Genomic DNA, 15569 nt, shown 5'->3' with positions numbered 1-15569 from the left:
ATATAACTGATATTAATTATTTTTTTAATTATTTAAGTAATATAACTGATTTTAATTATTTTTTTAATTATTTAAGTAATATAACTGATATTAATTATTTTTTTAATTATTTGAGTAATATAACTGATATTAATTATTTTTTTAATTATTTAAGTAATATAACTGATATTATTTTTTTAATTAAGTAATATAACTGGTATTATTTTTTTAATTATTTAAGTAATATAACTGATATTAACTATTTTTTTAATCAAGTAATATATTAATAATATTTAACATATAATGACTAATAATTATTTTTATATTAACCATTTTACATTGAAATTATTTAATATATTACAATATATAGACCTAATATAATTTAATTTAAAAATTAAGTTATAATTTAAAATTATAACCGTAATATAACTGAAATTTTTTAATTTAATATTTAACTAATAATTATTTTTTATATTAAACATTTTACATTTAAATTATTTAATATATATATATATATCATACATATATTATACTATATCAATATATAAAATTTGAAATTGTAAAAAGGCATATAGTTCCTTTTTCAACAGAGGGCCCCATGAAATGTTTTACAGGCCGGGCTCGAGAAATAAGAAATGCTACGTTTTGTTGCGCTCAATGGCTTTAATCTGTTCTTGCTTAATTGATGAGTTGGTGTACCTCTTCAAAGTCAGCGTAGGCGAAATAGAGTAACATATTGTGCTTGAGTAACGAAGTCGTGGCTCTTTCGTACATGGCCGCTGCTTCGTCGCTGAACATTTTGCCCGCGTTTAAATCCTAAAAGGAAGAGGTTCTAAAATAAACAAGTACACTTGGTAAGTTAATAGGCTTTCGCTACTTACTCCTTTCTCTGTCAAGTGTTTGCTCGATTGTTCCAGAAACAGAGCCGCTTCGTACCAAATATCAGGATGGTGTCCAAGACACAACAAGCACTGCTCGTATGCAAACATGACTAATAACAATTAAAAAAAAATAGAATTAGTTTATTACTTTTAAGCCTTCATTTATTTTCAAAAATTATTTTTCGAAACGCTTATAATTGTAAAGCCTGTGAAATGTTTTCCAAAAGGATTACATCACTATACCACGCTTAGACCAAAGCCGCTTCCCCTTTACCGAGGGACGTCATTTGACCTATTTCCGGATCCTCATTTAAACCATGAATTTTTATCTTTATTTATACCATCTTTAATCTGTGGGTCATGGATGGCGGTAACTCTCTAAGCGATGTTTAAGCCAACGAGGAGACACGCGAAAGTGACGTAGGCTCTAAAACCCTTTGCATTCCATAAAACGTTCTGGGGATTTCGCCCGTCAACCAGTGAAGAAAATTGCTTGTAATTCTTAAAAAAAATACCCGTACAAGTACGAAATTTGCTAACTATCAGTAACAAAGGTGTGTTATATTAATGTTATAACTTGTTTTTGCTTAATCGAAAAAATACGTATTAAAATTTTATGAAATGAAATTTAACGCTAAGTCTTGGCAATAAAAATTACCCAGTTAAAAAAGGTATGATCAAAATCACTTTGGGCACGTTACCATGTCACAAAAATGAGGCCCTGCCAGGGTCGTGATAAAAGAAGGGCAGGAGGGACCAAAATTCCGGGGCCCGGCGGATAAGGTGCCACAACCATGTTTTTTAAAGGCCAGGTGCAATAGTATCCAACGTTTTGCCCTTCAGCAGAACACCGCTTCCCGCCTATTGCAGATTTTAGACGGTCTCAATTTCCCGAAATGTATCTACACAGCCCTGCACCCCACCCAAGCCTGATAGTATAATCATGGTAGAAACGAATACTTTTGGGGTCCCTAAAACAGTATTCATCTTGGCAGTAAAAATTAACCATGTAGCTTTGAGATTACTTTATATACAGGGTCTTTTTTTTTGCTCGGAAAAGTGTTTTTTTTCAAAAACTATTTATAGTACCGATTTCAAATTTGGAAGGTCAATTCTCTATACCGGGGGACATCAGTTTGAGAAATTTGAGCGTTTTCGGTAATGTTTTTCACCAATTTTGAAAAATTATTTTTCGACCACTAGGTGCGAGATAAAAAATTTCTATTATAAAGTTGTAGGCCGTCATCGAAAACCCTTAAAAATTGTTCACTCGACGAAAAACAATTTATTTATCAGTGAAAATTCGAGCTTGAAAAATTTACAAGTTGGTGAAGCCAAATTACGATTGTTTGAAACGATAATTGAAACCGAATTACCTAATCCAGTTGAAACTTTGGTTAAAAAAACGACCGGATTTAAAAAACACGAGGCTATAGGTCAATCCTAAACATGCATTGGGTATTTAAAGGAAAACTTTGGGAGATTATTATCAGTGTTTGATAATATTTCGAACAATGCCTCGTTATTCAGTAGCTGAGCGTACCGAGATAGTTGCCATTTACTATGGAGAAGCAGCGCAAAACCTTAGAAGAGTGACTGAAATCTTCGCAGAAAGACATCCAAATGGAGCACCATCTGTAAATACAGTAAGACGAGCAATTCACGATTTCAATCAATTTGGTCACTTGCAACCTAGGTTTCGCGGATTGGGTCAACCGGATTTAGACTTCGAGAACAATGTACTCGCGTACTTTGTGGCATATCCTCGTCACAGTTGCGCTAACGCCGCTGCTGATTTGGGTTGTTCTGCAAATCGTGTGTGGAAAATTCTTCGTAAGAATCGCTATCACCCATACAGAGCTACGCTCCACCAAGGACTAATTGACGGAGACCATCAAAGACGTTATGAATTTAGCAACTGGTTACTAAATGCTGTCCAAGAAGATAGACAATTTTTGCGCCATGTTTTGTTCTCCGACGAAGCGTCATTTTCTAGAGATGGGCCCTTTAATCATCAAAACAGCCATCTTTGGTCTGACATCAACCCACATTGGGGTTTTGAATATCATCACCAGGTTCAATTTGAACGGGTCAATGTTTGGGTTGGACTTTGTTGGAAACCGTTTGATTGGTCCCTTTTTCCTGCCGACGAACCTCAACGGCCAAAGGTATTTACATTTTCTACAGAACGAACTGAGTGACGCAATCGACGACCTTCCATTGGCTGAAAGACGTCAGTTGTGGTTTCAGCAAGATGGCGCCCCTCCGCATTTTTCCCGGCAAGTAACTGAGCACCTCAACAACGAGTTTCCTGAAAGGTGGATAGGGAGAAATGGTCCAGTGCATTGGCCAGCAAGGTCACCTGACCTAACACCGCTGGATTATTTTCTCTGGGGATTCGTTAAAGCAAAGGTATACGCCACGCCCATTGAAACTAGGGAGGAACTCATAAGACGAATAATCAGTGCTTGCCGAGACGTCACACCAGAAATGGTAGAGAAAGCGTTTGAGAACTTAATTGTCCGGGCACAAACCTGTGTTGCAGCCAATGGTGATATAATTTATGTGAATAAAATATCTGCATTTAAAAACCAAACGTGTACATTTTTTCAAGTGTGAAAACTCTACTACGTTTGTATTAGACTTGTTCCCTTTTCAATTATCGTTTCAAACAATCGTAATTTGGCTTCACCAACTTGTAAATTTTTCAAGCTCGAATTTTCACTGATAAATAAGTTGTTTTTCGTCGAGTGAACAATTTTTAAGGGTTTTCGATGACGGCCTACAACTTTATAATAGAAATTTTTTATCTCGCACCTAGTGGTCGAAAAATAATTTTTCAAAATTGGTGAAAAACATTACCGAAAACGCTCAAATTTCTCAAACTGATGTCCCCCGGTATAGAGAATTGACCTTCCAAATTTGAAATCGGTACTATAAATAGTTTTTGAAAAAAAACACTTTTCCGAGCAAAAAAAAAGACCCTGTATATTAATAGCGCAGGAATTAATACAAAGGTTGTAGGTTCAATTCCGGCCCGAGGCGATAAGATTCAGGGGCGTAGGACGCCATGCCCCTCCCAAATATTAAGGTGGAGGGGGCAGTTTATGTAATTGCACACTCCAACTTTTTGGTCAGTTAAAAACTATAAATTGACTAATTAAAAATATTAGAGTGACGAATCTAAATAGAAAGAATATTCACCTACGGTCTTTAATTTTTTAAGAAACATTGGTTTGGTATCATAACATACTTGAATCTTACTGAAAGTTTCTATTTTTGTGTTAAAGATCAACTTAAATCCATTTACTAAATTTCGAAATTCAAAAATATTTTCCATTATTTTATTTTATTTTAAACATTTTCTGATCGCCAGGGGACTTTCCCTCCCTCCAGACTACAGGGTTTGAGTTGCTTTGCCCCTCAAACGTTCCGATAGGATTTTTCGCAGTCACTTTGGTATGCAAATTTGCGGAGAAGTATTCCTGGGTTAAATAAATTTCTATAAAAGTAGCTTTGCATGCTCGAGGCTGTTTTCTACGGGTACGATTTTAAAACCGACATATAGACAATGTGTAGTGAATACCAGTATTACTCTATGTTGCTCGTTGTTAGGTCTATTTTCGTTATCATAGTAAAGTGTTTATGGTCGCCAATCGCCATGACATTAAAGGGGCTCCAAAGTTCGGTGGCAAAAAAAGAAAATTGAGCATGCTTTTCCTTCCCCCCAACCCCTTACTCGGTCTTGGCAGAGGCGGGCAGAGTTAAACGTAAATTTCGCACTTTACTGACTTTACACACATTTTGCCACCGAACTTTGGAGCCCCTTTAAGACACCCATGGTAATCACGAAATTTTTGCTCAATTAATTCGGAACAGCTCCTTCTGCGTAGAGTTTGCAAGACTTCTCTCCTCACTGGTTAGATGGTTTTTACCCAAGTTATTCGGTTTCCCTTTCCATATAAACTTGTTGAGATTAACGGTAATAGTAAATATAGTGAGCTGTTAGCTCGCGTGGCACGAAGGGATTGCCACCACCCTCCTACGCATTGTAACCGGGTCAATTGATTTAGTTGCTCGATGAATTGGGCCGTAGGTGTTAGTGAAAACTATGACTGTCTTGCAAATGACTACCTCTTTTCGTGATAGTAGCGTGGTCTTCGGTTCTGAGGGGGTTGCTCTTCTCCCACTGGATGTACTTTTTCCAAAGGTCAACCTACACAAAAGGAACAATTGAAAATTCCTTTCAAAGATGCTCAGTAATTAAGTGTACTTGTTTAGCTTCGTCGGGTGTTCCCTGAGGAGGCACAGAAGGCGCGTTCTTATTGAGGCCTCTGGTGACGGCTTCGTACTCTTTGGCGACCCTGCGTGCGTTCATGTAGTCTCGACTCCGATCCATGATCATCTTCTCGGCTATTATCGGATTGATACTCTGAAAAGATCAGAAGCTTATGAAGTACAATGGTGACTTTATAATTATGTTCAACAAAGGTTTGTCAGTTCTTTTCGCGTGTTACATTCCAGGAAATACCACACATTTTTAGCGGATTTCATACCAAGAAAGTAATTATTTGTATTTAAGGATAATGGCTATTTTGGGACGATTTTTAGCGGTGGGGTGGCGGAGTGGTTAGCACTTTCACCTCGCAGCAAAAGAAGCCGGGTTCGTTCCCAGCTTGTGGCACTGGGTGAAAACTCGGAACAACTCATTCCGCGTTGAGTTTTCAAGTTCTCTCCCTACTGGTTTAACGGGTTCCCCCCCGAGGATAACGGTAATAGTTAGTGTAGGAAGCTGTTGGCTCGCGTGGCACGAAGGGCTTGCCACCACCGTCCTACGCATTGTAACCCGACCACCTGAGTTAATGGCTTTAAAAGTCGCTTGTTGACTTAGGCCCAAGGTGGTGCCTTAGCTAATTATTATTATTTTATCCACATCAGGCTCTAAAACAAATCTAATCAGCGCGGTATCTGAATGGTTCCTTAATAGAGTAAGTTGCAAATTATTCGTTACCGCCTTAATTTTGTTATTAAACGAAGCGCTTTAAGTACCCAAATATAAAGTTTCATTGCTTTCCGCTTCGTTAATTATAAATAATTAGTAGAACGCCTAAACCATTTGAAATTTAGCGTGGTGATTGACGTCATTGACTACACGTTATTTCTCATTGGCCGCTATCCCCAAAATAGAGTTTAGATTTGAATATAAAATGTAGATGCTACGGATTCTGTGGTTAAATCCGAAAAATCTCCAATAGAATTATGGGATTCTACTACTGAATTTTGTACGCGGGAGTTAACATGGGTTTAAAAACACGCGCTCACGCTTATACTTTACAGCGCGCGCTAAATTGGCATCGCCATATTGTCTAGCAAGGGTATTACAAGAATCATCTTGGTAGGAAAGTGGGGACTATATAATCTACCAGATGCAGTGGGGAAAATTGAGACAGAACCATAGTCCATGACGTCACAAACTAGGCGGGATAAAATTATGGTTCAGAATAAATGCCGCAGTGGGGCGCTGCACGTACATAAACTTAACGACGGTATTTCATGAATTGAGTTACATTTCCGGAAAACCCATCGTCGTAGTTAAGTTTCTATTCCGAAAATCTATTTGCAACTTACTCTTTAAGTCTGGCGTCATTTGATGCGACTGAAAAATGTAGTGACGTCGTTTCATTCCCCCCCCCCCCCACCCATTCGTGCTCATCTTTTCGGATATAACGTCAGTTTTACGTCACTTGAATTAAGTTTATAGGCTTCGAGCTTAGGAAATGTGGCGCCATCTGCCTAAATATGTGAAGAAATAGCAGATGACTTTTGAATTTCTATTTCGTTCGGTTGAAACTTTTCGCTGTTGCGCGAGCAGACTGCTTTCAAACATTCAATTTAAAACTCGGTCAATAGGCGGCGAAACTTCTGACCAAAATTTAAACTACGCACGAAGCCTATTTAAGAATTTGTTTTGTAATCAAATTAGTAGATTTCAATCTTTATTTAAAGTAACCAACGCATCTACTATGCTATGTAGCAACGCAACATTGTTTCCCGCTCAGAGGCACTTAATTGTCAATTGGAACGTGCCACCGAGCGTGCGTCGTGCGCCGTTATTAAAAAGAAGCGAGAAAGTCCCTAACGTTGTGCAGTGCCATATTTCATTATAAACTGAGAGAAAATGTCAAGCAAAGTCGAGATACCCGACTTTTGAAAGAAATTCGATTTTAAAAGCATCAATTGTTTTTACGTAGACTTAAGTCGCTTTTCTTAAAAAGGCATTATTCGACTTCCTTTACTTTTGCTCTAAGGTAGTGTTGTGGCGAAGAAAAATAGAACTCACTTGTTCGTAGGCAACGTAATCCTTCCATAAGGTTTCAATGTTGATCATTGGGTTCACGATGCCACGTTGGTAAATCTTTCGAACTGCGGTTATTCTTTGATTTTCTGCGTAGGAACCAACTGCTTCCCTGCGTTGCAAAGAAAACCAATTTCAATTGATATATCTCTCCACATACAGAAATTTAATAATTAAATAGACGACTATTATCATCTGGCGTTTCAAACGTTAACTAAATCAAAAACTCGCGCTACTTGTTTAACTAATGCCAATTAAATTAATCATAATTTCAATCATGATATTCTGCATTTAAACATAATTTAATGCATTTAAACATAATTTAATGCATTTAAACATAACTTAATGCATTTAAACATAATTTAATGCATTTAAACATAACTTAATGCATTTAAACATAATTTAATGCATTTAAACATAACTTAATCCAATTGATCGTGATTTAATACAAATGATCACGATTTAATACAAATGATCACGATTTAATCCAATTGATCACGATTTAATCCAATTGATCACGATTTAATCCAATTGATCACGATTTAATCCAATTGATCACGATTTAATCCAATTGATCACGATTTAATCCAATTGATCACGATTTAATCCAATTGATCACGATTCGATCCAGTTGATCACGATTTATTCACTTTAAACACGATTTAATCCAATTGATCACGATTTAATCCAATTGATCACGATTCGATCCAGTTGATCACGATTTATTCACTTTAAACACGATTTAATGTATTTCACAAGATTTAATGCATTTAATCAAGATCTAATTTTTGAGGGTGTCCTAACTATCATGATAGCGACGTTTTCCTCGGTTAATTTCTAATAATCCAGTTAGGTTAGCCAAAAAAAATTACGAATAAATGAAATGAATGTGGTATAGCTTACACTCCTTTGAGGAACGTTATATAGTCATTCCAGACCGGATACGACATGATATCCATGCCCATTTTGTCCAAAGCGAAATCGTACGCTTGCGCCATTTTCTCCCTAGAAATTGGAAACCAAAATTATAACACGATCATAGCCAACAGGTCTACAGAAAAACTTATCCGGAAATCCGCATAATGTAATTAATCGTATTCTATCATTTCGCAAATTAATTAAAAATACTATCGCCAAATAATTAATAGCATTATACCATATCACTAATTAAATAATCGTATTCTATCATTTCACAAATTAATTAAAAATATTATCGCTAAATAATTAATAGCATTATACCATATCCCTAATTAAATAATCGTATTCTATAATTTCGCCAATTAATTAAAAATATTATCGCTAAATAATTAATAACATTATACTATATCACTAATTAATTCATCCTTATATAACACATCGCTAATTAATTCATCCTTATGTAACACATCGCTAATGTATTTATCGTATTATACCATATCACTAGTTAATTAATATCATATCGTAAATAAATTAATATCAAATCGTATATAAATTAATATCAAATCGTAAATAAATTAATATCATATCGTAAATAAATTAATATCATATCGTATATAAATTAATATCATATCGTAAATAAATTAATATCATATCGTAAATTAAATAATTTATCATATCGTATATATATCGTAAATTAAATAATTTATCATATCGTATATATATCGTAAATTAAATAATTTATCATTTCGTATATATATCGTAAATTAAATAATTTATCATATCGTATATATATCGTAAATTAAATAATTTATCATATCGTATATATATCGTAAATTAAATAATTTATCATATCGTATATATATCGTAAATTAAATAATTTATCATATCGTATATATATCGTAAATTAAATAATTTATCATATCGTATATATATCGTAAATTAAATAATTTATCATATCGTATATATATCGTAAATTAAATAATTTTTCATATCGTATATATATCGTAAATTAAATAATTTATCATATCGTATATATATCGTAAATTAAATAATTTATCATATCGTTTATATATCGTACCGTAAATTAATTTGTCATATCGTAAAGTAATTTATCATATCGTAAATCAATTTATCATATCGTAAATCAATTTATCATATCGTAAATCAATTTATCATATCGTAAATCAATTTACCATATCGTAAATTAATTTATCATATCGTAAATTAATTAATCATATCGTAAATTAATTAATCATATCGTAAATTAATTTATCATATCGTAAATCAATTTATCATATCGTAAATTAATTTATCATATCATGAATTAATTTTTCATATCGTAAATTAATTTATCATATCATGAATTAATTTATCATATCGTAAATTAATTTATCATATCATGAATTAATTTATCATATCGTAAATTAATTTATCATATCATTAATTAATCATATTATATTTTAGAAATGACAATGCTTTATTGGGCGTAAGAAAGTCATTTTAAAATAATTAAATACGAGGTTTATAAATAATGAGAAAAATGTATTTGAAATTCCGAAGCTCGTTCAGGAAAATAGAAATATTCAAACCAAATATTTAGCTGGAGGGGGCAGCTAATTTAATTGTACCCTCCAACGTTTTGGTCGGTTAAAAACTACAAATTTACTAATTAAAAATATTAGAGGCTAAATAGACGTAAAATCAGCTAGGCTAATACCCAAGGCACCACCTTAGGCCTAAGTCATCGAGTGCTTTTAAAGTCCTTAGTTCAGGTGGCCGGGTTACAATGCGTAGGAGGGTAGTGGCAAGCCCTTCATGCCACGCGAGCCAACCGCTCCCTACACTTACTATTACCGTTAACCTCAACAAGTTTTTGTGGAAGGGGAAACCGAAGAACTCGGGGGGAAAACCTCTTAAACCAGCGGGGAGAGAACTTGCAAACTCAAGGCGGAATGAGTTGTTCCGAGTTTTCACCCAGTGCCCCAAGTTGGGAGGGGAAAGTGCTAACCACTACGGTCCTTATTTTTTTAAGAAACATTGGTTTTGTATCATAATATACTTCTGAAATCGTTTTAATTTTGGTGTTAAAAATCCACTTAAATCCATCTATTAAATTTCGAAATACTAAATCTTTTCCATTATTTGCCTTTTTGAAAAAGATTTACTGATCGCCAGGGGCTGCTCCCCCAGACCAGAGGGTTTTCGCTGCTTTGCCAGTCCCAAGGTCTCAAACGTTTCTACGCCACAGATTCAAACACCGGAGTGGCCCTTTAAATGCGTAAGTGTCCTGAGGGCTTACCTGTAGGTCGGAAGACTTCCTTTGGTTTCTTTGACGTAATTCAGGTAGCAGCGCCATAGATCGATACTCAAAACTTTAATTAGACAGCGTTGGAATAGCTGTAAAATACCAAATTTAAGTTACGTATACCTAATAACTAAATTAAGACATTTTACACTTGAGATAATCTAAAATTTAAATCTTACTTTTTCCACTCTTTCGAAATTTCTACTTTTCATCTACAAAAGAAAAAACATTTCATAATTAAACAACTTTCTTATTTTTGATCGATAAATAATTAAATAAAAATTGTTTAAATTAGGAAAATAAATCGTCCAAGTTCGACAAACCCTAAAAATACGATATCAGAACTACCGTGGTTATAAGGTCTCAAATCATAGAGCTGGAAAAGTTTTGGATTAGCAGACGGAGGAAAAAGCAGTACATTGGATCTTCAAACTATAATTATTAAATGGTTACGAGTGGTCTAGAGAAGATACTACTCATCGTAGAGGAATTCTAAAACCACCATTAATTCCAGTTTTAAATTGATTTACATTTAATTTTAATTAATAAATCATTAAATTAAAAGATATCAGGTAATCTCTACGCCCGCCTGTAAGACTTTCGGGAAGGCAGGGTTCTTATTGAGGGAAAGACAACGAGGGGTAGCAGCTTCAGACAGAGAGTAAGAATACATCATTTTTACATCCGACTGTAAAACTTTCGGGATAGCCGGAGCCACTACACTATTCATAATACGAAAATTCATATTCGTTCTTGTTCTTGCTTAGGTTCGACATTACGTATATATGTATATATCAGAATGAGTGGACCCCTTTTAGTTTATCTTTGCCCCCTCCAACTTCTAGAACGTTCCTACGCCCCTGGGTTACGTATGAGTGGATGGATTGTTTGGTTACGAATCAAAATATCGGAATGAGTGGACTGATTGTTTGGTTACGTATAAATTGATCAAATGAGTGGATGGATTGGTTGGTTACGAATCAATATATCGGAATGAGTGGACTGATTGGTTGGTTACATATAAATTAATCGAATGAGTGGACTGATTGGTTGGTTACGAATCAATATATCTGAATGAGTGGATGGATTGGTTGGTTACGAATCAATATATCCGAATGAGTGGACTGATTGGTTGGTTACATATAAATTAATCGAATGAGTGGATGGATTGGTTGGTTACGAATCAATATATCTGAATGAGTGGACTGATTGGTTGGTTACATATAAATTAATCGAATGAGTGGATGGATTGGTTGGTTACGAATCAATATATCTGAATAAGTGGACTGATTGGTTGGCTACGTCAGGGTTGTAGAGAGATGGTTCGATCACTTATCAATTCTACCATAGGAGAGTTTGGATAAAGAAAAAGTGGCAAATAGATGGCGCGCCCGACACTGTGTAGCCCCTTCAGATACTTATGGGCGTTCTCCCAATGCATAGAAGTACTGAGGTGCAGAATAATGTATAGGAGAAAGCGGGAAATTACAAGCTAACTGGGATCGCTTTAATTTCTGTTTCGTTTTTACACTTGTGAATTTTAAGGAAATTTATTTTTATAATATTTATAATTAGCGAACATTAAATTTCAGTTTCTCAGATATTTATTTGAACTGAAATACAAATTTTGAACTAGTATTAATAAAGGAATAACACTGACCCTAGTTTTGCCTTTTGGCTCTTAATTAGCTTAGGTTTGCTTAGATTGTTCGCAATTTCAAAAATTAAATTGTTAAGGAATTTATAACAAAGCGACAATTAACTAATTTAGAGATCATAAAGAACCGAGATCGATCGACACGAAAACTTGGTAGTGTTCCCTTTCCGTAGGTACTCCAGTGTAATGAGGTAAAGCCCACAAAATATCTGTACGGGCAACTTAGCGTCACTAGCGCCATCCGTGGTAGAAAAATATTTCACCAAATAAAAAATCTAAGTGATCGAACCATCTCTCTACAACCCTGGCTACGTATAAATTAATCGAATGAGTGGACGGATTGGTTTGTTACGAATCAATATACCTGAATAAGTTGGTTATGTATTTTTACTTCTAACTTCACGGATTGTATTTAGATGGACGGATTGTAGGATACCGATCTAGGTGATTTACTGGAGAATACGTTGAGGATTGGGAGAGCAGTGAAATGTGTGTGGATAAGACACGTTGAAATCTGTATTTATTTATATTTAGGAAGAATAACTATGTGGAGCCGAGCTACCTGGTCAAATATTATCTCGGCACTAGAGGGTATTGGGAAACGCGTCAGTTTGAAGGAACCAATAATGTGGTTGTTTTAGAGGGAAGGCCTAGCTGAGTCTTCGAGCATAAGGCGATAGTGAACTACGCTAAAAATCGTCTCCACATAGTCATCATCCTTAAATATAACTAAATACATTCTTTGTAATAAAAAATATACAACTTTTCTTTGTTTGTTTTATTCAACGGTTTGAAACCAACAGATTGGACGGTTCAAAATAATAATTGGTTAAGGACTATCCGGATTCCTAACGAACGGATTACGGACGGATTGAATATTGAAATCCCCAATCCGGTCAGTGGCGCCTTAAAGTCATGATCACACTATCGCTTGAAACTAGTTTCCATGTCGAGTTTCTCTCAATTTTATTCCTCAAAACTGGAATCCAAACTGGATTTAAAGTATAGTGTGATCGTGGTTTAAGTCAAAATAACAAACATCTCACACGACGTTTGCTAATGACGAAATTGTGTTAATCATTTCTTAGTACTGATTAACGACGAGCTAGTGGTACAACTCATCTGATAAAGTTCAAGGTCAGAGTCAATTACATGTTAACCTTTTAGGTGTACGTCTCGGGAAACAATTGTACCATAGCTTTATTTCTACTTAATATTTTTATAAGAAATACTTTTCAAAACAAGAGTATCCGAAGGACTGAGATCACTCCCTGTAATTAATCGGTGTACAAAACTGTAGCTTTGAATGTACCACAGTTATTAAGTAACTGACTACAGATTTAACATTAACAAAGGCTTAGTTTCATATGCTAGTAATCTGTGTACCACTTTTTAGGAAGTAGTTAACACCTCGATGATACCTCCGCGCATGCATTCCATACCAGAGTGTGAAAAATAAATTCGTATCGGGAAGGTCACTTCCATTGGACCATTCTGGTATTTTACATACGTCGAAATACTTGGTTTCTAAATAAGTCATATCGAGCTATATGATTAACCGTAATTCAATGTAGACATCCGCGGCTTGAAAAGTTCCCCGAGCCTGCGAAGGCACAAGATTCTTTTGAATGGTATAGCAGGATACTTCTTATAATAATCAGATAGTACCCAATAATGGAAAAAATTATTTTCACAACGGTTTGGTCATACAAACGCAAGTTTTGAAAAACGGAAAATTTTTCTGACCAAAGCTTAGCTCGCAACGTGTAAGGATGGCAAGAAAATATTTTCGCACTTGCTTAATATATCGAATTTCTTTAGCAAGTGTCGGCTCGACGTGTAGTAACTCTTTTTTCAATAGATGTCACTAGCGTCTAAATTAAAAAAGGCGGTAGTTATAGGTACCCCTCGCGTTGATTGAATCGTTTGTAAATTGATTATTAACATAAATTACAGCAATTATGAACAATATTTTTACATGGGATATATAATTTAGGTTGAAGTTCACTAAATAAAGTATAAGTTGTCTAACTATAATAGTCTACAATGGCTCTCTGATGAAGTTGTCATTTGTCTATTTTAAATTTTACCTTCCTTTGCCATAATTAGATGGCACCAAGCTCTCCAGTAAAATCGCGTTTTTCCATGAATTGGATAGATTCATGGCCTTCTCTAATAACAGGGGCCTTTTCATAATCCACGTGGCAATGATAAGAGCTGACAGTGGCTTTAAATATCATAATTTTGGTGCCCATCCTTTTGTTTACACAAAAATGAAGGATAATATTAATATTAAATACTTTTATTAATATAAATTGCCATATTTTGTAGGATAAGCGATATTTTCTTTGTCGGCTAAGGCGCCAATTCATGAACGGAAATATAACGTGTTTTGTGAATAGGAGTTGAAAACTATGCTCACTGAGAATGTTGGGCAAACTTTTAGCGAGTTTTAATATCCCCATTGAGATTGTATATTAAAATCTACTAATATTATATCTAATTGGAGTTAACATGGCCGTGCATAGGTAGATCAGCAGATATTTCCAAATAATGGAAGCCGACAAATATGTCGTGGAACACTTTCCATAACGCCATCTTTTACGCGTAAAAATATCCTTGAAGAATTTTTAGACGCAGCCAAAACGATACACATTTAAAAAACATAAATATTAATTTCTTGGAATGGCTACTTCAATAAATGCCACTCTCATTTTCCTTCCTTTAACTACGCGCATGCGCGAGTCACTGAATAAAATAGTCACGCTAAATTAGATAGCGCGCGCGCATTTTCTTTCTTTCAAGAGGCGCGTGCGAAATTGAACGAACACTTCTGTATTTAAATATTACGCAACTCGCGCCTTAAAATATCACGCTTTTATAAGTACGTCCTGGTTCTTCCCTACTACTTCTAGGCAAATCACTGAACCGGTTTTATTTAAGCGTCTATTGCGTAGGTTAGTTTAAAATGGGTAGAGGGGTTAGGTAAGGATGGCACTAAGGGTTATGTCACGGTTCAGTTAGCCCACTGTGGATTATGATAATAGTGTCCCCGACGGTGGTGGAAGAAGGTAAGCACCTTGAAAGAGGTTGTAAAGTTTCAAGCTCCATAACTCAAGAAATAACGGTCATTATCAGTATACTGGTTAATAAAAAGTGTATTTTTGGTGAAAATTGTTTAAGAAAAAAATACCGGTGTCATTTTCGGCCATCGGAAAGCATCGCGTTTCTGACTATGAGATTTTTGAAGTAATAAGTGCATAAGCGGTAAAATAATAATTATTTCGAGCTATTGGAGAGGTAAAGCCTGTACCTGAAAACGTATAGGGGCAGCTTGTAGGAGGACGGTGCAGGCTGTGTTGAAAGTTGTCGTGTTTAAGCAGACTTATTATTATTATGATTAGTTATTATTGGCTTATTACTATTATTGGTTAGGAAATATGATGCAATCGAAATGTTAATCTAATGAATAAA

General features: G+C 34.9%; 1 protein-coding gene across 2 annotated transcripts in view; it reads right to left on the bottom strand.

Moving 5' to 3' along the window:
* Window positions 1-15569, bottom strand: part of su(f) (cleavage stimulation factor subunit su(f)) — a 73513-nt gene that overhangs the window by 15766 nt on the left and 42178 nt on the right. For both annotated transcript variants that reach the window (XM_090165491.1, XM_090165492.1), the window contains exons 4-11: window positions 10618-10650; window positions 10433-10530; window positions 8119-8220; window positions 7201-7327; window positions 5134-5292; window positions 4995-5076; window positions 861-970; window positions 679-795 (exon numbers count right to left, since the gene is read on the bottom strand). In XM_090165491.1, the coding sequence (XP_090021617.1) occupies window positions 679-795; window positions 861-970; window positions 4995-5076; window positions 5134-5292; window positions 7201-7327; window positions 8119-8220; window positions 10433-10530; window positions 10618-10650 (828 nt within the window). The remainder of the gene's footprint in view (window positions 1-678; window positions 796-860; window positions 971-4994; window positions 5077-5133; window positions 5293-7200; window positions 7328-8118; window positions 8221-10432; window positions 10531-10617; window positions 10651-15569) is intronic.

Source organism: Leiobunum rupestre, chromosome 2 (assembly GCF_980474605.1).
Source record: "Leiobunum rupestre chromosome 2, qqLeiRupe1.1.hap1, whole genome shotgun sequence".
In the NCBI taxonomy this organism is placed as follows: Eukaryota; Metazoa; Arthropoda; class Arachnida; order Opiliones; family Sclerosomatidae; genus Leiobunum; species Leiobunum rupestre.
Note: the sequence above shows the minus strand (reverse complement) of the source record. Positions and strands in the feature narration are given on the sequence as shown.